General features: G+C 33.9%; 1 protein-coding gene across 2 annotated transcripts; it reads left to right on the plus strand.

Moving 5' to 3' along the window:
* Positions 1 to 16670: 16670 nt before the first annotated feature.
* LOC113764537 (putative late blight resistance protein homolog R1B-16) lies at positions 16671 to 21456 on the plus strand. Of its 2 annotated transcripts, XR_003467640.1 has the most exons (3): positions 16671 to 20388; positions 20634 to 20743; positions 20891 to 21456. XR_003467640.1 is itself a non-coding variant. In XM_027308457.1 (2 exons), the coding sequence occupies exon 1, from the start codon at positions 16870 to 16872 to the stop codon at positions 20359 to 20361; it is 3492 nt and encodes a 1163-aa protein (XP_027164258.1). In that variant the 5' UTR covers positions 16671 to 16869; the 3' UTR covers positions 20362 to 20388; positions 20634 to 21456. The 2 variants fall into 2 exon arrangements, 1 of the variants encoding a protein (XP_027164258.1); XM_027308457.1 differs by having other exon boundaries at positions 20634 to 21456.
* Positions 21457 to 26317: the final 4861 nt, after the last annotated feature.

Below are 26317 nucleotides of genomic sequence, written 5' to 3' on the forward strand. Positions count from 1 at the left end.
TTACAAAAAATATAGAAAAAGAATTTAAAAAAAGCCCACTTGGAAAAAAAAAATAAATAGTCCACTTAACAAAAAGTTAGCCAACATTGAACCTAACAAAGTCGGAACCGAACATTATTTTATTTTATACATATATATATATATACACACACATATATAAATGTAGAAAGTTTTCTAGAACAAATATCCCCTTATAAGATAACAAATTTTGGATTACAGATTAATTACAATGATAATATGTGAGAACCCGTCATTTTTCCCTTTTAGGTTTTATTCGGGTTAATGGCTTGTTTTCTGCATTTTCTTTATTACAAAAATTTTCCAGATAATTTTTATGAGTAAATATAGTTTTTAGATGATTTTTCTAGTATTGAATAGGTTTTGAGAAATTAAGAGCGTATACCGGACGTGGGACCCGCTAGTGCGAAAAGTTTGGAAAAATTCGGCCAACTAGGTTAAGTTTTGGATACTGTAATTAATTTACCGGGTGTTAAGAGATAAGTAGAGGATGCTAAGTGGATTGGTATAAGAGAGACAAGTTAGGTAAGTATTTAATAAAAGGTGACAAGTGTCACCATGGGATTGCTTCTTACAATAAGACTACTATTCACCTTTTCTATTTAACCAAATAAAGCACAAAATTAACCAAAATTTCTCCATTTTCTCTCCTCTAGTGGCCGGCCCTCTCTTTCAAAAAGAAAGAAAGAAACTCTTCAAGTTTTGCTTCCATTTAGCTCAAAACCATCCAACCAACCATTGAAACTTGAAATTTCTCCATAAAACCTCTTCAATTAATGTTAGTGAGTTGATTTGTGAAGTTATTTGGAAAGCTAAGAGGACCTATTGCTCCCTCTCTCTTGTTTCTAAGGTGAGTTGAGAAGAACCATTCTCCTCCCTCTAATGATGCTTAATTTGTGATTTGTGGTAGTATAAGGTGCAATATTATGGATTACATCTTGATTTGTGGTTGAATTAGTGAAGTTTTTTATTTATTGGTGATTTTCTGTTTTAATATGAACATGATTGTGTGGCTATCTATGATGATTGGAAATGGTATATAATGACTCTAGGAGGTGGAAAAAGTGGGTAATTACAACCAATTTCTGTTTGGAAGAAAAATTGACAAATTAGGGTTTTTATGAATAACATTCTGCCCGGTTTTATAGCTCCTAGTTAGAGGCCGAATTGGCCTTGTCTTAAAACATGAAAGTTGTAGGGAATGACATTTTAGAGGTGCCTACAAAATTCCAGGTCAATCGGAGTAGCGTAGAATGAGAAAAGTCGAAATTACCCTTGCTATCCTGGTTTTACCCGAATGTAAGAATTGCGCCTGTAATTGGGTGTTTTGGCTGGAATTGCTTCGGAATTTGTTGTTGAGGCCTTCTGATGAAATGTAGCCCTGTTTCTTAGCTTTCAGTTGGTTTTGGAATTTCAGGATTTGGACTTGGATAGCCTGATTTATGATGTTTCCGCTAGAATGCATTCTGTGAATCTGTTTTACGGTTTTGGTGTAGTATCTTGCATTTTTGACATGGTTGCACTCAAAACTGGGTTGAGTGACCTTCTGCAATGTTGTAGCCCTGTCTTTTAGGTTCGAAACGGTGTATCGTACACCTTCATCCGGTAATTGTAGTGCTTTTGGTGCCATTACCGCAAAAAGAGGTCAAAAACTGTTTTTTCAGGGCCAAAGCTCATTGCATTTCCTCATTTTCTGGTTTCCTCTAACGCTTGTATATGCTTATGGAACCCTATTGGGGTCGTATTTGGCATTGGTTTATGACTCGTTATCGAGTCTCATTGTACTTGTTTGCATGTTTTAGGGCGTGACGTTGGTGCACGACGTTCTTTTGACGGAAGTGCATGAAACCTCATTTGCAAGCTTGGTGAGTGTACTACTCACTTGTGTGTTACTATATGGCTTTGAATGTGAATTGCTTGAAGTGAATTGAATGTGAATTGATTGAAGTGAGAGCGTACTTTATCACTCTCACTTATTGTTTACCATGTTATTGGAATGTTATACGACATGTTACATGAAATGAAAGTACATGGCTTGGTGTCGTTTGGACGAGTATCCAACGACTACAATTGTTATCTTTGAGCTCAACCCCATTGGTAGTTGATTGAATCGAGCCGGCGAGGGCTTGGTCGTGCCAATTGATGTGCCTTGGGGAAATGTTATATGGAATCTTGTAGTATGAGAGACTCTCGATTCCGGTTTACTCGAGTAATACCAAAGTGCAAGTGTTTGGAGTTCGGGCCCGGTAGGGGTATGTTGGGTGGAAGGAATGAAAGTAAAGTGGAGTCTATGGTTGGTTACTTTTGAATTGACGGAGAGTCAATGAAGTTCGATCAAGAAATGCAAACGAGGGAAAAATGGCTCTTGAGAGCCACCCGTATCCTTTTATCACCACATGTGATGTGTGCCTTTGCTTACTTTTAATGTATTGAATGAAAAGCTTGATGCTTATATGTACTTGGTTGCTTGAGTGATAGTATTCTCACTGGGCAATTAGCTCACCCCGTTCCTTTTGTTTTCCTTACAGGAATCTGACTGCTTTTGGAATGACTTTTGATAATTGGTTGCCGAATGAACTAGATGAATATCTCTTTTGTATAGTTTATGAATTGAAACCCTAAATGTGCCATTGGGGCCGTTTTCACTTTTATTTTGGCAACCGTACATGTATTAATTTTGAGTAATTTTCATATGCCATTTTGGCTTGTAAACGCTAAATTTCAAGATGTGAATGTTTGCTTGATTTTTGGTTGGGTTCTGACGGGTCGGTTACTATTCATGGCCGACTCCGGATTTCATTTTTTTTATTTTGGGTTATTTTGCCAGTTTGACTCGTTTACGCGCGTTATAAGTTCCGGAACACTATAGATCGCTCTAAACTGCACCGTTAGTCCTGGCAAGAGTTGGGCAGGCAGTCCGCTAACCCCTTTGGTTCGCCTTAGGGGAAGGTGGGGCTGTCACATAATATCATAAATTTTCTATTCTTTTCATCGTTTCCTGCCCAAAATGTATTATAGTTTTTTTGTATTTCTTCCAAATCATTTTCTAATTTAAGTCCTTTTGAATTTACTATCTTGTATTTTTTCCATTAGGTTAAATGATATCTTTTATAGTGATCTTATAACTCTAGATAAAGGTCTATCTGCTCCTGTTCACAAAATTGAAATTGTTTATAGGCTTCTTCTTTACATTTTCTCACGGCCTGTATAGTTGTACTAACTACCCCTAAAATAAAGACTTTAACATATCTATTTTCCCAATATTCTGTCTCTTCTTGTAGGTTTTTTATTTTCTTATCTATTTCGGGAATTTTGTCAATTAAAAAATCACAATAACTACATTCCATATTAAGCTGTTTCTGCATAATAATCACTATCTAATAAATTTGATAATTTATCCAAATCTTTTTTATTTATTATCTAATTATCTTCAAAATTTATTTGAATAGTGGCTCTGATACCACCGTACTGTCCGAGGCTAAAAAGAAAATTTCTTTGCCGGTTTAGATCGATAGTTAAAATAATTGTATTATCTATGTTTATTTTTGGCAGCGGAATATCTTAATGTAAGATTATTTCTATTGTTATCATTAATGGGTTGGGAGAAAGAAGAATACTATGTTCAACAATTAATTCTTAATATTAAAAGAATATGGGTCCAATACGTTTCGTACCTCAATACGTATCATCGGGTGTCTGACGAGACTTTTATCGTGCATTTCAGCACCAACCTGTGGCCTGCCAATTGATATTAACAGATCGTAGGTAACTTCGCTTGTCGTCCTTTCAGCAATAGCCAACGCAGTCTCGTTTCATTTTCAAGACTGATTTTCCTTTGTTTGATAGTTTTAAGTAGGAAAGAAAAGAAAGGAAATGAGAGGATGAATAGTGATAAAAATATTTCCTCCCAAATTGGAAAGAAATGGAGAGAAAGTTTGGAGAAATCTTGTTAATTTTTCTAAAATACCTATTTTGTCCTTAAAAATGCCTTGAATAAATATTTAATGACTTCCATATCCAAAATCATTCCACTCATTCTCAAAACTCCCAAACAACATAACAATCTCTTCTCTTCTTTCATAACTTAAGCTTTCCCTTCTTTTCTTTTCTATCCTAAACTCCCAAACTAAGCCTAAAAGGTAGAAGTATAAAGATAGTTGGAATGATATGCATTTAAGAAAAAGAAGTAAGAGTTGAACAAGGCTCTTCTTTCAGAAACAAACTTTTATTTCATATCTATTTTACAAAGGGATATTACATAGGAGGCTGGCTAGTAGAGACAAATTGTTTTTCTGGTAAGGGCTCGATTGCCCTTCTAGCTGGAGTTACCTCCTTATTTTATAGTAGTAAGTTGACTTGAAGTCTAGATCTAAAACATAATCTATAATGGAACTAAAATCTTTGAAATCCCATGCCGCTTTCGGATTTGAAATCTTTGATTTGGAATCAGATGTCATCTTTGAACTTGAAATCTCTTATTTGAAATTCGATGTTATTTTCGAACATGAAAATTTTCATTTGGAGTCTACTGAAATTTTATTAGTCTTTATTAAAGGTTACCCTACTATCAGTTGTAGATTCTTTGTCCATATCTTCTTTACATTTGGGACAGATATCTTTGTCATGTTGTCTAAACTGGCAAAACTTTTTCATCGCTTGAGGACTACTTTTGAGGTGTCCTCTATCAATATACTAAATCTTTGCTTTAAGAAAATTTTCATTAGCCATCAGAGTGTTCTTTACTGGGGCAATCATTACTGATGAATTTACACGAGAACTTGAATAAGTCTTGAATTCTTTTTTGGATGCTTCTTCCATTCCAGAAATAATTGTACTTAATCCAATTGCTCTTCTGTAATAAACATCTTTTTTTCGAAATTTTGAAAATCTTTTCTAGTGGTTGGAACCTTGATCATGAAATTTTCTGCTTTACCAATAGTGATAAAATGGTAAGCATCATATCTTTCATCTTGATGGAAATTTGGTCCTGCTGATAAAAATTTTAATGGCAATGTATCTCTTGGAGGGATTGTTGGATCATTTATGTAACAATCTTTGACATCTTCCTGAATCCATTTAGGTAATAGAGAAATCTCTGGAAAATAAGGACTAGTCATGTAGATGGAATTGGTAGCTCCAAAATTATACAAATCTTTAATATCTTTTGCATAGGGCCCTTGAACAAAGTTAAACCGTGGATAAACTTTTGTAAAATCAATATGACATGTATTTGTATTGTTGAGAGAATATAACTCCCTCATAATCTGTGCTTGTTCCGCCCCCCAGGGCTAGAGCGGGTGGTTGTAGCCCAGTTGGGTGAGAGCCTCCGCAAGCGTTCGAATCCCGGGTAAACATTGGTCGGATGATGCTGGGCAGCCTCTCTCTCGATTCGCAGTGGGATTAGTTGGGGTTGTCAGGTATTACCAGTCCCAGGGCTCCAGATACCCACTGTGAAGAAAAAAAAAAAAAAAAAAAAAAATCTGTGCTTGTTCCATAATAGCTGGATGACAATTAGATGAGGAATCTATACTATTATTTCTAGTAGGAATCGTAGTCCAGGTAATATCTTGCCTAAGAAAAATAGAATCATAAGCAGTTTTAATTCCACCTTGCTTAGGCTGTTGCTTATCAGTTTCCTTCGTCTGCAGTCGAATTTGCCATTATCTTTACCCGTCTGAATAGGGTAAATAATTTATCTTTGATTTATCCATATTCATTGATTTTAACCTGAATATTCTTGCAATAGAAGGCAAGTAATTCAGAATCTTCTTTGGGTATACTTGCAAAATTTTCAATTTCAAGAATATCACGTACAGAGTCTTGAAGGTTATTCAATCTTTTCTCACATTCGAGCAATGAGCTCATGAATATGCTCTTTCAAGTTTATCTCTGCCATTGCGAGTTGAAAACTTTGAAAGATAGTTTTTGTTAGATCTAATAATTTCAATATCAAAAGTATACTAAGATAATAATGCTTGCCATTTGATGAATTGTTTATATTCAGGTTTTGATGGTAAATTATTCTAAATAAATGCTTTTACTTGAGTATTATCTGTTCTTAATAAAAATTTCTTTGGTAATAGAAAATAGTAAAATTTTTGACAACTTTTTACTATTGCTAATAACTCTTCTTCATTAATATGGTATCTTTGTTGTGTTTTGGAAAAAATTCCTGAAGAATATCTACAAAGAGTTTCTCCTATCTTATATTCTTATGGTGATTATTATCATAATCTATCTTCTTTAAAATACTACTCCAAATTTTGTTAGAAAAATCAGTTTCTAGTATTAAATCATCTTTATCATTTGGTAAAGATAACTTTAGTAAATATTTACAAAGTGATTAAATAAGGAGAAAAATCAAACCTTTGATCTTTTCTCAACAACTTTTGAAAATTTTTCTTATCTCTGCCAGATTTTCTATAAAATCTGATGCATAATTTAGAATTCTAAGAAAACTATGTACTTGCTTTTTATCTATAAGTTTATTAGGAAATTGATTAATCTTTTCAAGTATATGAGATTGAAGTTTTACTCCTCCTCCATCCATCTCCATTTCAAGAAATTCTCTTTCTTGTAATCCTATTTTTGCCTTCTTTTAAAAAAGAGCTAATCCATGTTGTATGCATAAATCTGCAAAAGTATATAAATGTATAATATGCTGAGCAATATTGTTGCTGGTAATTAATATATCATCGATATAAACATGTATGAAAGGAGATAATTTTACTTGGAAATAATTTTCTTCAATTATTTCATAAAGTTGCTTTTGATACTTTTAAACAACAAATACATTTTAAAACACCATGTGGTCATTGGATTATTGTCAATAGACTCAAACTGCTTATACTAGAAAAACACTAATTTCCTTTCAACCTCGCACAATCCAGCGTGGTGATACAGGATACAAAGAAAAATCATTATTTTCAAGAGAAAACCCCATGTTAAAGATAGAAAGTACGATAGATAAAATTTCAAAACAAATAAAAACTATAGTTGAAGGATTAGGAACATTTAAGACAAAAATTAAACAATGCTATTCAGATAATCCTTTACAGTTCTGGGATAAGAATAAAGAAGAGACTAGATTAGAAATGATAGATAAAAATAAGATAATAAGATTTAAAGCAATGAGATGTAGTCTTCACGATAAAGAAGAATTTAAAAAACAATTAGATGAGTTAGAAAAATTAAAGATAATTCGACAAAATAGATCTCCACATTCTTTACTAGCATTTATGGTTAGAAACCATGCCGAGATTATAAGAGGTAAACCTAGAATGGTAGTTAATTATAAGAAACTTGATTTTTTTTTTCTTTTTATCAAACGGCAACAGCTAGCCTAACTTATTGCTACTTCTACTCCTACTCTGGCCTACACTAGGGGGGAGAGAGAGGCCCAACGGGGTCTAGAGAGACTGACGGGAACTAAGCCAATATCGGACCAGATGGGTGCACTACGCACTGGTATAAATTTAGAAGAAACCACATATAGTGACACATTGATGGGAGGTAAGGTTTGAACCCTTGATCTCCCACTCCCACCAAGACTTAAAGTCTTTGGTGGTAGCTAACAGCTCAAAGGACTGTTGGTTAATTATAAGAAGCTTGATGACAATACTATTTTGATGGATACGTTTTACCTCAAAACAAAAGTATAATTAATGCTACTAGAGGAAGAAAAGATATTTTCCAAATTTGACTGCAAAAGTGGATTTTGGCAAATAGTATTCAATATACAGCATTTTCTTCCCCTCAAAGACTGTATGAATGGCTTGTAATGCAAAAGGTTTAAAACATGTACACACACATATCTAGATATATATATATATATATCCATATGTATATATATTTATACATATATATAAATGTATATATACATACATATATATCCACACACACATAAGTATATATATACTTTTCAAAGTATACCCATATGTAAACTATATATGTTGAGCTAAAATGGAACTATAAAACAAAAATTAAAACTATAAAACAAAAAATTAGAACTCTTCATGTTGCTATCATTTACAGCTTAGTGTTCAGCACTGGAGGGAGACACAGTCCTTTTCCAAACAGATTTAACCAGATCTAGGATATCTATTCCTAGAACAATAACCTGCGATGAAGTATCCCTTTTAGAAGGCTGGCATTGGATGTTGCCGGAGATATATATATATATATACGTACACACACACATATATATATATGTATATGTAGATATATACGTATGTATATATGTATGTGTGTGTGTGTGTGCGCGTATGGAAGATGAAATGTGTAGATGGGAATTGGAGGTTGAAGAAGTTTGAATTCTCCATGTGAAGCTTGCCTAAAAATTGAAGCAGGCAGTGGAGATGAAGAAACCTACCAAGATGGGTTTCCTGAACAACCTTGATATAAACAGGAGAGATGGGGAACTAGAGGTTCCTAATTGAACCTAAGACTTGATTTTTGGCAATAACACATCGACGATAAGTGAGAAAGATGTTCTTGGCATTGATGAGGAAGGAAGAAGGTTGTTTAGGCAGAGCGATACTTAGCCCAACCTAATGACATCACCCAAGGATGAATAAGGTTGTCTAGGTGGACCACCACAAGGATGAATAAGGCTACCAAAACAAGCCCATGTCTACAGAATTTGCAGTTTAACAGGGAACACTTGGTAGATCAGACCTCAAGGTTGTGTAGTATGAAAAAACCAGTGCCAGTTTCTATAAGAATAAATATTCAACTATGCCAAGTGCAAATTCATTCAGTTTCTGTATTGGCGACTTCAGAATCCAAGAATCTTTAATATCATAACCGTTCATCACCCAATATCAACTAGGATACGGGGGCATTGAAACTTGCAAAAAGCTGCTCTATTGAGAGATCAAAAGCAGCAATGAAAGGGATTGTTGGATTTCCTATCTATAATCTAGTGCAAGAATTACCAGCAAAAACATGGCGAAGGCTGAAATGGACTTTCCATGACCTTCCTCCATGAACTTGATTTTAGGCTATAAACCATAACTTTAGGGGAAGGTTCAGTTAGAGCACCAGTTTGATGTTACCATAAAATGGCTAAGACTCCGTTTGGATTTCTCATTTTTTGGAAAACAAGTTATTCATATACAATGTTACAATAATACACAAACAAAAACAACTTAAAAAACACTATCATTCATACAATATATCAAAAATAACTCCAAATATACAAAAAAATAAAATAAAATCTACAAAATTTTCTTCTTTTATCTATTACCACCACTACCACCACTCCTATTCACCATCGCCACCATTCCCTCCATTTTCCTCTGCCTCCATCTTCCTCATCCTCTTTCCTCCTCTTTTCTCTCCCTTCTCTTCCTCTTCCCCTTCCCTGTCCTGCCATACCCCACCCCTCCCTTTCCCCCTCCTCCAAATCTAGCCTCGACCAAAGGTTATAATTTGGCTGCGATGTCTTGACCAGAGGCCTTGATCTGGCCTTGGCTAGATTGTGGGGAGGAGGAGGGGAGGAGGAGAAAGAAAGAGAGGGAGGAGGAAGAGGGAAGGGGAGATGGTAGGAGGAGGAAGAAAGAGGGGGAGGAGAAGGGAGGGGGGTGGTGAGTGGTGGTGGTAATTTTTAAAAAATATCACAAAAATTTTTAAACTTTAAAAATACCTCAAAAACACCTCCAAAAATATCACGAAAAATGTCTATAGTAAAAAGTTTTTCATACTACAGTAAAATATTTTTAAAATAATCTAAAAAATAACTAATTCAAACAGAGCCTAAAATTTTGCAGAAGAATAAGAAGTGATAGGGAGCAAATACCATATTGCTTTTCTGTCTAGTCAATAGGATAATATGCACTACTACTGAAGTTAAATGATATTGGGAAAATTTGAAAATGGGTAATGGGAAGCCAAGGAGGATTCAATTTTAAGGTAATTTGATTTTCAGGTATGGGTTACTGCTCATAAATAACAAAAAAGTTTATTTTTGTAGGTGAAATTATGAAATTATCTTTAGTGCATCTACATTTGAGTCTACATAAATGTACACATCTCAATTAAATGTGTATAGCCGAATGTATGTATCTGACTTTAAACACATAAGTCGATTGCATGAGCCGAGACCAAGAATTTGACAATCATTTCGATAGGGCTACTGACTCATGTCTGGAGAGAGTTTGGGCGATTTTTGGCATTTTTGTCTTGAATCTTGTCTATATACATGAATGCTACTCTTTCAATGTCTATACTGGTAACTGATCACCACTCACCACAAGGAGAAGGGGTTGCTAGGTTTTGGTCTTCCCAATTGTTTTTTTTCCCCATTTTAAATGGTTACGAACCTTACACTTTTATACTACATTGAACTACATGGACATATTTTGCATCTTGGTTCTTAATTAAGGACTCATTCAATTAATGCGTTTCACTATCAACAAACTTAATTCAAGCACCATAAGTGAGAACGTATAGACATATGCAGGAAGTAGTGATGAAAATCAAACAATTTCAAATCAAAGATAAAATCATCTACAAATGGTATGAAACCATTCAAAAACCATCCACTGAAGTACCAAAGCATTTTCTCGATATGTAATTTTTTTCCCTTCTATGTGAGAAAATGTTGTTCGCTTGTTTTTAAAAGTAAAGGAGCTATAGCCACCCCATTAAATCTTGGTGAAACACGACAACAATAGTGCTGAGGCCATGGTGATTCAATTGAATTCACGAGAAGCATGTTGCATTGGCTGAACGACTGAGCCACAAAATTAGACTGCAACTCGGTTTGATAATTCAATTCAGCATTTAAACTTAATGGATTCAAATTTTAACATATTTAGATGCATTTGATAATCAAAAATTGAACATTTGAATTAATTAAGTGATATTGAGTTTTTCAGGCAAAACTTTGAAAAATAAGTGATAAGCTATTCATTTATCATTTAATGTGATATATATTCAAATGTATCAAATTTAGTACTTAACGATTTAATAACTTAGTGGATTCAAATTTCAAATTTCAGTTTTCAGACTTTAGTTGTATCAAACGCACCCTACGACTCCAAGAGTAAGGGCATAGACAGTTGTAAGTGACATCTGTTTGGGAAGGTTTAAGATCGAAATTTTGCCAGTAAAGTAAAAATTCAAAATATACGATCAGATAATGCCACATAATTTTGACATAACTAACATGTACTGGTCATATTAAGACTAGATGATTATAACATCTCTATTATGAAAGTGTGTCGCAACCCGTTGAAGTATTCTTACACTGTTCAAAAATGGTTTCATTGATAATCATTGTTGCCCCAATCGTGGCCTCTTACTAACATTAAATTCCACTTAGTACTAAACAAGTCCATGCTGCAAAATGAACAACGAAAAGAAGCTCCATATGACGCTTCAAAATGAAGAACGACGAAAAGAAGATCCATAGTACACTCCAGTGCACAACTCTAGTAATAACGGTTTGGGCGTTTTGCTTCAGCTCATGGTTTAGCTTAGGATTGCAAACGAGTCGAGTCAAGTCGAGTTTTGATCTAATCGAACCGAGACTTGACTTAGTTTTATTGAATTTGAGCTCGACGAGCTGACAATTTAAATCGAAAAAATAAAAAATAATTATTTTATTTTTAAAAAAATAAATGAAATAATATTTTTTCTTAATAAATAATAAAATATTAAGGATATATATGTAATTTTACTATTAAAATAAAAAGTAAAAAAATATATGTATATATATACTCGAGCGAGTCGGGCTTAATATTTTGAGCTCGAGCAGTCGAGCTTGACTCGAGTCCCTCGTGAGCGGTTCGATTCGTTTGTAGCCCTAGTCTAGCTAGTTGCAGACATGAAAAGTATTTTGCAAAAGGAAGGAAAAGAGGCCACTTGCTGGCAGTTTTGTGATTCAAGATAAAAATTTTGACTTGTTTCTCTCATGTCCTTTTGGAGGAATTTTGTACACTATATGTAGGACAAATTCCAATTTTTGGTTTTATATTATGAAATAATTAAATAATTGAGGATGTCTATCACCTTTTATCTTATCTTCTAGACAATGACAAATCTTTCACGATTTTCGAAATGATAAACTTATCATGACTTTTGAAGTGATAAAGCTAACACAATTTACGGGAAGGTCTTACCACTATTTTGAAGAAATTAGTTGATATACTTTAAATTCAATAGGGGTTAATTCTCCTTGTATCAAAGTGATAGAGAGCTGAAGTTTCATTTGAACAAATGAAAGAATAATTCTTATATCTTGTCTACCTTTACAGTTTTTCTATATTGTTCTATTACTTTATAATTCAATATACTACCACTACAAACTACTATCAACTTAATATAGATTGGCATTAGATTAACGTTAGTTTCATAACATGCTATCAGCTTGAATCTCGACTTTTGAACAAAAGTGAAACACAAGTCTCTATCTCGAGAAAGGTCAAGCATGAATCTCTACTTCGAGTGATGGTTGAACACGTGTTTCGATTCTTAAACGCTCCTTGAGTACAAAAATACTTTTCGGTATCTTTGAGATAATATTTCTTCTTTCAATTATGCTCACTTATCTTATCAAAAGAATTATTTATTATGAATACTAGATGTTAAAATACATCCTGATGCAATAAATTTTGGAGACAATATTGTAGAAAATCAATTATACTTAAGGATCCACTTGTCCTTTGAAATAATTAGAAGAAAAAGATTTGACCGTGTAAAGATAATCGTTCTTTCAAAAGTCTATATGATTAATTTACCTATAGTTGTAAGAACATAATTCTATAATATTCAGAATTCTCAGTTATGTAGATAAAATATTATTCAAAAGATATGTTGAAAATATATTTTCGACACTTGATTCTTCGATAATGCTCCTGTAGCAGCAATATTGAGAGAAAAATTTGAGAACTATTTTGTGCTTATTGTAAATGAATACAACAATGAAACCCAACAAATGAATTCTAGTCCATTCCCAAAAGTGAATGCGACTCAAATTCAACTTGTTAGTTATGATCGTGGCCATGACTATGATTTTAGTAAATATACATCTCATCATAGAAAGATAAAAAAAAAAATTTACTTGAAATAGGATAATAATGATAAGGACAAGAAAATTAGGATTCTGAAGACAAATGCTTCAAAGTACATTTGACCAATCAAAATTATAATAGCATCTTGATATGGCCAATTTTTTAAAATACTCTGAAGGTATATGATGATCGATTTGATTTATGATAGTAATAATTGAATTTTCTTCCTAAAGAAGAAATGGATACTAAACATTTGGTATCAAAAGATTATGGCAATGATATTTGTCTCATAAGAATTATGGTGACATTGATATGTGCGTCAAAATTCTCAATAAATCCATTTAATTTGGGTTTAAATAGTGGGTTGGCCCAAATAGTCCATTGTGAATTAATAAATCAATTAATCCACTGCAATTTAAGTGGACATCACAAATTTAATTTGATTTAATAAGCCATATAATATTGGCCCAATTTACCAGTCCAAAACATAATGAAGGTCTATTATTTAATTTAATTCATTTAGTCTTGATTAAATAAATTTTTTTGTCTATAAATGCCCCACTTCAAGACTTGGCAAGGCATTGCTTGACAACTGCCAAAGACAAGGCTTGAAGTATTAACCTTGATTTGCGAGACTTTTCACTAATGAAATCCATTAGAATCACAATTTTGTAGAATACTTGGTCCATTGAAAAACCCAAACTTTGCATTCTAGCTTCACACCGCCATTGAACCAAGTTGATTTGTGCATAGAATCATAATTCCTGTGGCTTCAACTCTTTAAGAAATCATGAGACCACTTCCCTTTTGACTTGCGGTTGGCTTCAAAACAGCCAATAGATATTTGGGGAAGATTATTAGTTGCCTTAGTTGTCAAATACCAATGCTTCCAAAACAAATACCATACGCGACACGTAACTAGGCTGCAGGCAAAAACTTAGCTCAAGACATTAACAAATTGGCAAATTCACCTCACAAGCTTAAGCTACAAATAAAGCCTACCGTGACTTATTAAAGTTCACATGGAATATTTTCCTCCAAACAAAACTCTCAACTACCAATCGTCATGCTGATGGGTGTAACAAACGATAATTGTGGATACCCCAAATAATATTTGACCCCAAAAGAGTCAAAACTCGAGTTCAATGAACTAAATTGTACGGCTTTCGAACACCATATACCAAGCCTTTCGAACACCAAATAAAAAGTCCAAAACTTCCCCAATTGAAAGTTGTGGTGTGTTGTAGACTTTTTCTCACTTCAGCCCACCTCTAAATGATCTTGTGTGGCCCAATAAGTTTCAGCAACCAAGGTGAAGAATATTAATGGTTTTGTTATAATCATTCCAAGTCATGTACTTTCATAGTTAGGAGTTTATTCTCGTTGCCCATATGTTGATTGTAGCACTTCAAAGTTGATTATAAGTAGGGATAATTTCATAAACCTCCTCTAAGGTTTTCAATAATTTCACTGAGCTCCCTTGAGGTTTTAAAAATTGTATTTATCTCCCTTGATTTGACACATTTGGCAATCAAACCTTAGACTTGGTCAAAAATTTAAACGAACATCCTAAAATGTCCTTGGTTTATATCGTTTATATTGCTTTCCAAAACAATTGTAAAATGTATAGCATCAAATATAAAGAAAAAGCATCAAATTTTCAATACTTGTATTTATTATTTAATAAACAATTATTACAATGGTTTTATCACTATGACAGGCTACTGTACATATTTAATAGTGCTTTACTAGGGATACATATTCCCTGAAGGTTGGAGAAGAAAGTATTATCATAATTGTTTTAGAGTTTGTAGATTTTTGAAATGTTAGAGGTATCAATAATTTAGTAGTAGTTTTGGATAGTTTCTTTTTAAATCACTGTTATTTTGGTGCAAAGAAAAAAAAGATCAACAAAAAATTAGATCAGATTCAAAGTTGTCAAAAAAAGGTCACTAATTCAACATTTGGTAATGATAACGACTAGAAGCAATATTTATAGTTTATAGTTCTGTAGTTTTACTTGAAAATATGAAAAAAAGAGGAATAAGAAGAGAAAATAAAAAGAAAAAATAATTATAAATATCATTCTTTCTATATGCATACCCAACAAGGGAGTTCTATTAAAATGGTAAGACTAATATTGTCATTTTAAATGGACAAGGAAGGTAAGTGTAATTTTTAAAATCTCAAGGAATCTCATTGAAATTGTTAGAAACCTCCGGGAAGGTTTTTGAAATTATTCCTTAAATTTAATCAAAAGAGAATATGAAAATATTCATGGGACATATATCAATTGACCAAGAAGAAATAGATGGATTGGGTGGTTCAAAGAAAAAAGTATAAATAAGAAATTTTGAATTCGAATTCTCTCCCAGTGTATCATTTGAGTCTCCAAAAATTTGAGCAAAATTTCTCACATATAAAAAATGGAGCAAGTAAGAATCACAAGGCTAGAGATCGGTTACACATTGTGAATGGTATCTTCGCCCATCTAAAACATTGCCCCTTAATTGAAGGCCGAAACTTGAATTAAAGAACAAGAAAAGGGATCGTCCACTAGCCATGCTTGACCAGAACACTATCCGGTCTTCACCAATCTATCGAATTCTCCACGTGGGCCCAGAACACTTTTTTGATGTGATATATCTGAAATAAAAATGTGATTGAAAAATGTATTTATGAAATAAGTAGATAATTTTGTACAAATAATTAGCGTGCATTTAAGTCCTGACTCTTGAAAAGAAGTACTACTACTAATTAGTAGCAATTTTCACTTCTTTAATCCAATCATTTTCTTTGACCATTGTATATTGGTAACATTAATTTTGCAAGCTATCGTTTTACTGTTTATATTTATTATCTTAGAGTTTACATTTATTATTGTAATTCCCTCAATTTAGAGTTGAAGAAGCCCTCAATTTTTTTTCTCATACTTTTTACTTTGTTGGTCATGGTTATTAATCTCCAAGATCAATGGTCATGATTATTAATACAAGAGAATTAGAAGAGAAAGTGATCAAATTTAGTGATTTGCTCAAGAAAGAAAACAATTGAAGAAAATTAGAGAGCTAGCTTGAAGGTTCATTATATTTTGATCATTTATATTTTGATGTCTCTTTGGATCATTTATATTTTGATGTTTCTTTATTTTCTCTTCTTCCTAATTATAAAGTTTAACGTATTAAACTGTGGATGCTTGAAGCAAAAACAAAAAAAAAAATATTAAACTGATTGCCTCGTGACAAGAAGGTGGAATTATTGCAAAAACAGGGACGCTCAATAAAAACCGAGACCCCATCGTGTGGGAATAGAGTACAACAATTCCCAATAATTCTATGAAACCGGACCCGCTACTTGTGTAAGGTCCACAAGCACTTGAATGTGTCTGCAAGTGGTTTTTCCTTTTTTGCTTTATTGAGCCAATAAAATGTTATTGTCTTTTTCCTTTTTCCACAACCACTGCTGTTATTGTCTTAAAATGTTACCCCTAATATCAAATTTCCCTAATAAAATATTGATGACAGAGTCAACTAATTTTTATCAATTTCCATTTATAATTAGTTCAAGATAAATTTGGATTTTGGGTGCCTAGCTCCAATTCCACCTAGTTGAATAATTGATTATCATTGCCTGGGATCCACCTTCATGCCAATTCCACCTAGTTGAATAGTTGATTATCTCAATACTCTTCTTCACCTTCTCACCAGAAACAAATAAGAAAAGCAAAGAAGTAGTAATTTTCAGGAAAGAAATACTTTGCTAGCTCTGCAGTTAGTGAGATTTGTTTCTCTCTTAGAATTTGAGAGTGAAACTGACGAAAATCCCTGCATAAGAGATGGAGATGGCCTCCACTTGCAGCATCGATCGTGTCTTGCTTGTTCTAGAGTCGACCCAGAACAGCTTACGAGACCGGTACGTTCTTTTCGATGTTATTTTCGATGCAATCAAAGACATGAAATTTCTCAAAACATTTGTTATGTGTGCAAGAAAGTGGAGCCAAAGCAATGATTTGTACTTGGAATCTGACAATGTTGTGAAGAAGGTGAGTCTTCCATCTTTCTTATCTTGCATCGAAGATACCGTTCACAAATATGAGGAGGATATTCACTCTCTTTTCCTTAGATCAGAAAAGGATAAACAAGAAATTGAGAACTATAATATTGGTAGTTATTATAGCATGTTCAGGGAACTTGGGAAATCGATCAAATCACTGAAGCAAGAAATCATCCAAATTTACTTTGCTTTGGCAAGCAGCAGCAGGTCATTGCAATCAAATTCTTGTATGACAGATGATGAACTGTTGGAATTCATAGACCTCATCCTACAAAATCTAGCAGATTTGAAGCCCTTGAAGTTGGATTGGGTACTTGGTGAATCGTCTATTTCTGCTACTTTGAGTGCTCAAGTCCAAGCCCTTGAAGCAAAGCTGACATTCTTGAAAAGCTTCATTCCCTTTGCCAAAATGCGAGGAACTGCAGATATTCCTGCCTTGCTATTGGCGCACTTTGAAGTGGTGGCTTTGAACGCAGCACGCCTCTCTTGCATGTGTTCTTATTGCGATGATGCTGAGGAAATGCAGATATATGGACAACAACAGAAGATCAGAGCTGTTGATTTTCATGTCTACGAGACTTGTATGGAAGTACTTAGAGCTTCATACTGCTCAGCATCGTTACATACACCAAGGATGCAGGATAAGCAGATACTGAGCAACTTCAATGATTCTCTTATAAGTTGTCTCTGGGAGCTGTTATGCTACAGTTCAAGTTTTATGGATTCTATGAAAGATGAAATGCACATACTCTATGCACGACTGAGATTCTTGAGAAGGATTTTAAGGGAGCATCATGAGATGATGGATGAACAAAATGAAAAAATTGGAGCTCTCCTTAGTGAGGCAGGGATTATACTCTTCTCGCCCACTCTGAGCAGAGTGATAGAAGGAGAAGTTAGCTTCTCAGAATCCACCCAGGTTCTTGATTTTTGTGATATGCTGGCCAATACCAACATCCATATCAAGCATTTTAAGGATCAGATCAGTGGCTCAAGTACTATAGAGAGTCTTCCTAATTCCTCTCATAGCTTAAGAGCACCAGAAGTTAGCCAGACTTCCAGCCGCATGCTATCAAAAGGTAAAATGCCAATAGCCCATGAAGTCATGGTTGGTCTTGATGATGAGGCAGCAAAAGTAATTGAACGACTTATATGGGGACCAGAACAGGTGGAAATTGTTCCCATTGTGGGAATGGCTGGGCTTGGTAAGACAACTTTAGCCAAAAAAGTTTACAATGATAGTTCAGTAATCTGTAACTTCCACATTCGTCTTTGGTGCACTGTTTCTCAAGAATTTAACATGAAAAGCTTGTTAATACAAATTTTGTGCCCTGATGCCAAACATTCCAGGGTGGATGATGAGTTTCAAAATCTGGATGAACATGCATTGCTTGAAATGCTCCGCAAAAAGCTAATGAAGAATCGTTATCTTGTTGTTTTTGATGATGTCTGGGACATTGGGGCATGGCATGAGCTGGGAATTGCATTCCCGAATGACAAGAATGGAAGTAGAATCATCTTCACGAGTCAATCTTCTAATGTAGCTTCACAGGTTCAATATGGTGGAGAACCTCACTATCTTCGCCCACTCAGTGAGAAAGAAAGTTTTGAATTACTTCAGAAGAAGGTATTTGGAAAAGAAGATTGTCCTCAAGCATTGCATGGATTGGGAATGGAGATTGCCAAAAAGTGCAGGGGATTGCCACTTGCACTTGTTGTTGTAGCTGGAGTCCTTGCAACTATAGAGCATGATATTTGTGTTTGGGAAGAATTTGCTGAAAGTTTAACTTCGACCATGGTGTCTGGTACAGACCAGTGCAAGAAGTCATTGGAGCTCAGTTATGAGCATTTACCATATCACTTGAAGGCATGCTTACTGTATTTTGCTGCATTTCGAGAAGATGAAAAAATTGGTGCCAAGAATTTGATGCGTCTATGGATTGCAGAAGGCTTTGTGGAAAAAGTTGAAGGAAAGAGGTCAGAGGACACTGCAGAAGAACATCTGATGGACCTAATTGGTCGAAATTTAGTTATGGCAAGTGAAAGCAGATCCATTGGTGGAGTCAAAACTTGTTACATTCACGATTTGATATTTGAGTTCTGTAAGACAGAGGCAAAGGCAAAGAATTTTCTTCAGGTCCTGCGAGGATATGATGAGCTTTCTACCGTTAATGTACCTCCCTACCTACATCGATTGTCCATTTGCTCCAGTGGAGAAGATTTTATAGAGTCAAAGCTATTTTGTCCACATTTAGGTACTCTGCTATTCTTTGATGCTACTCCAGAAGATGAGTTTGAGTTGCGTAAGATCTCATTCCTTTTTTGCATCTGCAAACATCTTGAAGTTTTGAATTTAGAGGACATTAACCTGAGGCTGAAGGAGCTTCCAACTGAAGTCGAATCACTTCTTTGTTTGAGGTACTTAGCCCTTAAAGGTCGGACCATGGAATTCATTCCACCATCTATAGCCAAGCTCTCACATTTGGAAACCTTCATTCTAAATTCTTGCATGACGGTTTCATTGCCAGATAGCATCTGGAACATGAAGAATTTGAGGCATGTATATGTAAGGGGTGACGTTGCTATTGGTCTTTCTTCCAATGACAATAATGTTGTTGAAAACCTCTCCAATTTAGACACACTCTCTACTCTGTGTATTTATTTTGATCAAGGGGGAGAGAACATATTGAGAAGGATTCCCAACGTTCGCCGACTTAAAATTTTCTGTTTGGCACTAAATGCACTAAATAGAGCATGCCGCAACATGAGTCAGCTAGAATGCCTAGAATCACTCACCTTGGGGAGCTTCAACTTCTCAGGTTCACGAGAACATGTCGAGCTTTCTTTTCCCATGAATTTGAAAAAGTTGTGTCTTTCCTTCCTGGGCCTTCCCTGTAGGAAAATGTCATTGATTGAACAACTACCCAATCTTGAAGTCCTCAAATTAAGAGTCCAGTCAATGAAGGGCCAAAAATGGGAGCTGATGGAAGGAGGATTCCCTAAACTCAGGGTCTTGACTTTGTCTGAATTAGACTTTGTGGAGTGGACAGAGACAGACCCTCACAGTGATGATTACTTCCCGTGCCTTCAGCAATTAAAACTCCTCAAAAATTCTAATTTGGAAATGGTGCCTGCTTGTTTAGGGCGTATATCTACTCTTGAAACAATTAAGGTCAGATTTTGCAGAGATGGTGTCGACTCTTTAATACGGAAAATTGAAGAAGCACAGAAAAATTATGGAAATGAGAATCTGAAGGTCATCATCATAGGTTGAAGGGCATCAAGCTGGTTGCAATATCTGGTAATTTTTTTTTGTCGTTACCATTAATTGGCTTGTAGAAATAAACATGCTTTTTTCATTTAAGGAAGTTTAATTTATATGTACCTTTCGGTGGCTTTTTTGTACTTCAGTTGCCTATACTGCATGCACGAGCACATTGAAATTGATGAACAAACAAATAATTCTTGCTTTTTTTTTTCTCTTTTAATGATATTGATGAGCAAACAACTAATCATTGCTCTATTTTTTCTTAATGATATTATCAGGGAGTTTTTCCACTTGAGATTGTAGTTGGTCATCTATGCGGTCTGGCTTTCTTTGGTGTTTTTGTGGAAGATGGAGGTAAAAGTTGAAAAGAATGGAAACAATGAATGAGGTTCGTACACTGTGCAGCATAAAGGTTATTCGGATATTTTGCTGTTGGTATATTTTGTGTAATTTTGTTTTGGTGAATTTAGTGATGGTTGTGTGGTATTTCTTTTCAAACATGTGTCTATTTGCTGAATTGGGACTTGGAAAATAGGGACAATGTACGAAGGTACTACCGCAAAATGATTGGCTTTTTGCCATCAAGAAACTCGGTTTGCCCTCGGGGCATATGACGCAGCGGTTGAGGGGTCGATTTTGTGTTGCTGGCTTTTCCATTGATCAGGGTTCGATTCATGCCCGTTGCATCGCATATCCTGACTCGTCCGGATAAGCTGTATGGGGCTGTCGGCTTCCCTCCGGTTTGGTGTGCCGGCTCGGGTCCAAAGAGCTCGGATTGGGGCATGTTTCGAGTTACAAAAAAAAAAAAAAAAAGAAACTCGGTTATCTTTTTTCTTTTCCTTTTTTTTTTTCCATTTGAGGTTGAAAATCCATCATTTTGACAGAATTGATTAACAATTTTTGTCTGAGCTCATGATTCTTGGGAGAATAACACAGCGCAATTTGGAAATTAACAGCAGACTTTTGATCTACAAATTCATGTCAAAAGGAAACCTCAATGATCTTCTCTTTTCTGCTCAATCCTAATTTTGAGGTTTGTGGTAAAAATTGCAATTGGATTGCAAAAGGCATTACGTGGCTTCATCAGGATAGAGTAGTACTTCATCGTAGAATATTGGTTGAAGATGTATGCTCAAATACAATGTTTTAGTAATTATTATTCAAAAGTAATACTATTAGTAGGGTAAGTAGATACCAATCATATACTTTTTTTTATAAGGAAGTTAATTGTTAGATTATCATTGCCTGGGGCGGCCATTTTGATGCCAATTCCATGCTGAAAGCTCTAAAACTCTAATCATGATTGGTTCGCCATGTCCCTTAACATTTTAGATACATTTTCTTTAAATTTTTTTCAATGGAGTGAGAGGACACTAAACTTTACAAGGAGGAAGGGAGAAAGGGAAAACTTGAGATTTGGGTCTAGAAATCAAGATTACCCAATTAATGTTCATACTAGGTAACATTAATTGGGTAATCTGGCCCTTAATAATAAAGATTAGCAAGTTTATGTAACACATTTTGATCAGGGAGACCCAAAAAATCGCAAACATTGATCCGATCTAAATCGTAAATTTAGGATACCCGAATTGCTTTTAATATGCAGTTCGGGTAGGAGATCGGATTAATAAGAGAGTACATTCTATTGCAATTCAAAGACTTTGAAAATCACGGATACCCGACCTAATTCATATGTAAGGGTATACTTATAATTTTGTCCATTAAAACTAAAATTAATAGAGGAATATATAATCACCTTTCATCAAATATTTATATTTCAGGTGATATACTTTACTATTTCAACAAGAATTAATCTTGTACAGTGACAATGTATACATTTTCATCATTAGATATATATTACTTAATTCCAATTTAAATTTCAATATTATTTTTTGTATATATGGCATGTATCCAATGGTAATAATAGATATACTGTTAGTGTATACAAAATAAATTCTTTCAACAATATAAAAAGTGTTAACTTGTTTAACTAGCTAATTATATATTATATTTAGCTTTTGTTGTTGAGAACAAGTGATATTTAAAAACTTTTTTACTATGAATATGCAAGTACTGATGGTTATGTGATCTTTCTTGACAAATAATAAATTATAGGGCAAATTCCACTTTACCCCCCTCTGTGGTTTAGCGTTTTTTCACATAACCCTCCTATGGTTTCAAAAGATATACATAACCCCTTTATGGTTTGAATTAAAGTGTCAAAGTGACGGGAATGATCATTGATAACGGTGTCACATAAAATGTCAAAAATAGCCTTATGTAAAGTTGAAATTTATGTATTAACCAAGGGGGGTTATGTGTATATTTTGAAAATCATAAGGGGGTTATGTGTATATTTTAAAAAGGGTTAATATCAGAAACCTCCCCTGAGGTTTCTTCTAATCACATCTAGTACCCTCCATGTTTTTGAAATCACACTTAGCACCCCTGGCAGTAGGATGTGACAGGTTGTCCTAATCAAAAGGTGAGAAATTACCCAAAAACCACCAACACCAGGCAATTTTTTAAGCGGGGAAATGCTGGAAAATCAATGCTGTCGTAAACAAGCAAGGTATAATTCCCTTTGTACCAAATGCTCAAGCTACTCTAAATGGTGGATCTCAAGCCGAAACTTCTGTTAGCATTAATACTGCTGCAATAGTGGCCTCTAACATTATTACCAGCAGTTTCTCTATGATGTTTTGAGAGTGCTAAAGGTTCCCCGCAATCCTTGCTTTTGGTATCTGAAGTAGTTTAGGTACTAGTCTTCTTAGCTCCCAGCAATACTGAAGCAATGTTAGCTTTTGTGGACAATTTTTTGATAAGTGGTGCAATGTGCATCTGATTTATATTTCCTGCCACTTATGGTGCTGTTTGACTAATCTTAGAACTACTTGTGTATAGTTTTGTGCATTGCAATCCTCACCATCTAAACAACTAGTTGTAGATGGTGTTTTTGTTCAGAATTGGATTGCAATATAAGGCTTACGTATCATGTTACTAGACTGATCCAATGTAGTATCATGGACTATGTAATTAGTGGAGAAGGGGCAGGGACGGTTACTGCTGTTAAAGGTAGTATAATTACTCGCTGTTGTTCTAGTGTTACAACGTGTACAAATGATGTTACACCGTGTGGGACGGTTACTGCTGTTAAAGGTAGTATAATTACTCGCTGTTGTTCTAGTGTTACAACGTGTACAAATGATGTTACACCGTGTGAGATGGTTACTGCTGTTAAAGGTAGTATAATTACTCGCTGTTGTTCTAGTGTTACAACGTGTACAAATGATGTTACACTGTGTGCAAAATGCACACAAGCTCCCGGAGTGCAACGGTTTCGGCCCCAGGTCCATAATTAGTTATGCATCTCTATATCGCCAAAATCTCTGATAATTAGCTATAACATTCTTTTTATTACACTTTTACACCCTCAGCTTCTAAATTAATATCATATGCCTATTTATTTCTATTTTTATCTTCTAAAATTCACTAATCATTTTGGGCTTTGGGTAAAAGTGGAACACAAATAAAGTCTCTCTCCTACAATTCATTTTTTACTACCATTTTCAAATTGAGGGGCTGACAAGATACCAAAGTTGTCATTCCAGGGGTGCTAAGTGTGATTTCAAAAATATGGAGGGTGTTAGATGTGATTAGAAGAAACCTCAAGGGAGGTTTCTGATATTAACCCTTTTAAAAATCATAAGGGGGTTATATGGTAAAGTATTAAGCCATAAGGGGGTTATATGGTAAAATATAAAAATCATACGGGGTTAATGTGTTATGTATTTATAAGGGTAATTTTGACATTTTTAGAAGTTCCGTTACGAGTGACTATTTCCATTACTTTGACACTTTAATCCAAACTATGAGGGGGTTATGTATAGCTTTTGAAGCTATAGGGGGGTTATGTAAAAAAGGGTAAATCACAGGGGGTAAAATGTAATTTACCCAATTAAATATGAGTTGAATTTGGGCCTTATTAAGCTCCAACCCAATATAAGCCCGACCCTTTAATTTGCATATATATATATATATATATAATTATGTATAATATATTCATGTTTATATATATATATATATAATTATATATCTAAATATATAACGCTAATGCTTTATACTTATGAGTTATGTGTCAAAATATATTAATATATATAAGAAATATTAAATATACAAAATTATGTCAAAAGATTCAGAAAAAAAAGTTTAGTATGAGCAAATTGAGGACCTTTGAAGATGTATTAATTATTGATTATGTTTTATTACTATTTTCTATGTACTTTGAACCAATTGGACATATTATTGTTGAAAAATTCTTGGTTTATATATTTTTTAATGAATTGTTATTGGTTCGCGTATAATTTTAATGTTGTGATCCTATGGATGTTAAATTAGCTTTAGAACATAATAGTTATAGTAATTATATTAAGAAACTTAAAGAGTAATAAGTGAATCTAAACTAAATCCGAATTAGGTTCACATCTCGAATATTTTGTGAGCCAAGTATAAACTTCATATTTATCAACCCAAAACTGAAAGTAGTACTAATTATATGACTCAAGGATGAGGTTGTTAAAGTGTGATTCAGATGGCCCGAATGACAAGCCTAGTTGCAGCATAAATTCCGGGATTAGGCGATATCTAACAACAGAATGAAACATGCCTAAGGCCTCTGGCCAACCTATGGCCAGGATGTATAGTGGATGGGTAACTGGTGACACATAACTATTCAGAACTAGGCTCCTCTCCATTGTATAGGAGAGAATCTCTCTCCATCATACTCTCATAAAATTAATTGTAAATTTATTTTTGAAAATCAACATCATTCATAATATATTTCATCCCTTGTGTTAGATATATATATATAAAATTTTGTGTTAGCAATTTTACAAAATTTCACTAACAAATTGACTAAGTTTTACCCTGTAATTAATCATTTCAATTTTGTTACAATTTTGACTCATTTTTAAAAGTTTTGTATAAATTGAACATCAAAATATTCTTAAAAGAATATCATTTTTTAGTATGTTGATTTAGACATTAAAAGAAAAATAATGACACAATCAGATAATTTTATGGAGTTATAAAATTTTAGATATAGATAATGGAAGGATCAATAGAGAAAAATTCAATGGAATGCCTTCAATTAGGAAGTGTCGATCAAAGGTTTTGTAAGGGAGTACTACTTCTCATTTTGGGTTTAATTTTGCTATGTATTTTGGGTTCAACAAGTTTTGCAGAATTTGTGAATTTTTAACTTTTTAAACCGAAACAAGTCAGAGCCCGAGCAGACATTGAGCATATATGTTCTAACCTGGTTTGCTACGATAAGAGTTATTTGGAATAGAAACTTGTAGAGTTTTCAAAACACTTTTTCTTCTAATATTTTTATTTATTTGTTACATTGAATTTTAAAATTTTTCAAATAATCTTCAATCCATTACTTTCTTATTTTATCATGAATTGTGCCTTAAGACACCTTCACGTGTACAATTCAAGAAATATAAATATTGACACTAATTGTAACACTTCAATTTTTAACTCGTGTAAGGTTATTGATTGAAGGATTAAATACTCACTTAAAATATTTACGCGAGAGAGGAGAAAATAAATAATGCATACTATTATTGAAATTTCAACTAATGGAAGAAAACCACAACTGACACATTTTTAAAAAAAAAAAACAAAAAGTATCTCAACCAATGCCCTATTTATAACTTACAAAGACTTTTAAAATGAGAAATTACTCATACAAAAAATTGTTAAATAAAAAACAAACTCCTAAATAACACAACTACGTAAAACATAAATAAATATAAACTTCTAGAGCAGGTTTCTTTTGCCAACAAAGATGACGTTCTTCGGCAAACAATTCTTCTTTCCAATTCTTTTTCCTTTTATTGGTTGTATAATTTATTGTACGTTCAATCTTTGTTTTGCTTCTAAAGCAAAATATGAC

This window comes from Coffea eugenioides, chromosome 3 (assembly GCF_003713205.1).
Source record: "Coffea eugenioides isolate CCC68of chromosome 3, Ceug_1.0, whole genome shotgun sequence".
Lineage (NCBI taxonomy): Eukaryota > Viridiplantae > Streptophyta > Magnoliopsida > Gentianales > Rubiaceae > Coffea > Coffea eugenioides.

Coding starts and splice junctions, on each gene's coding strand:
- LOC113764537 (XM_027308457.1), top strand. CDS start 16,870: ATGGAGATGGCCTCCACTTGCAGCATCGATCGTGTCTTGCTTGTTCTA.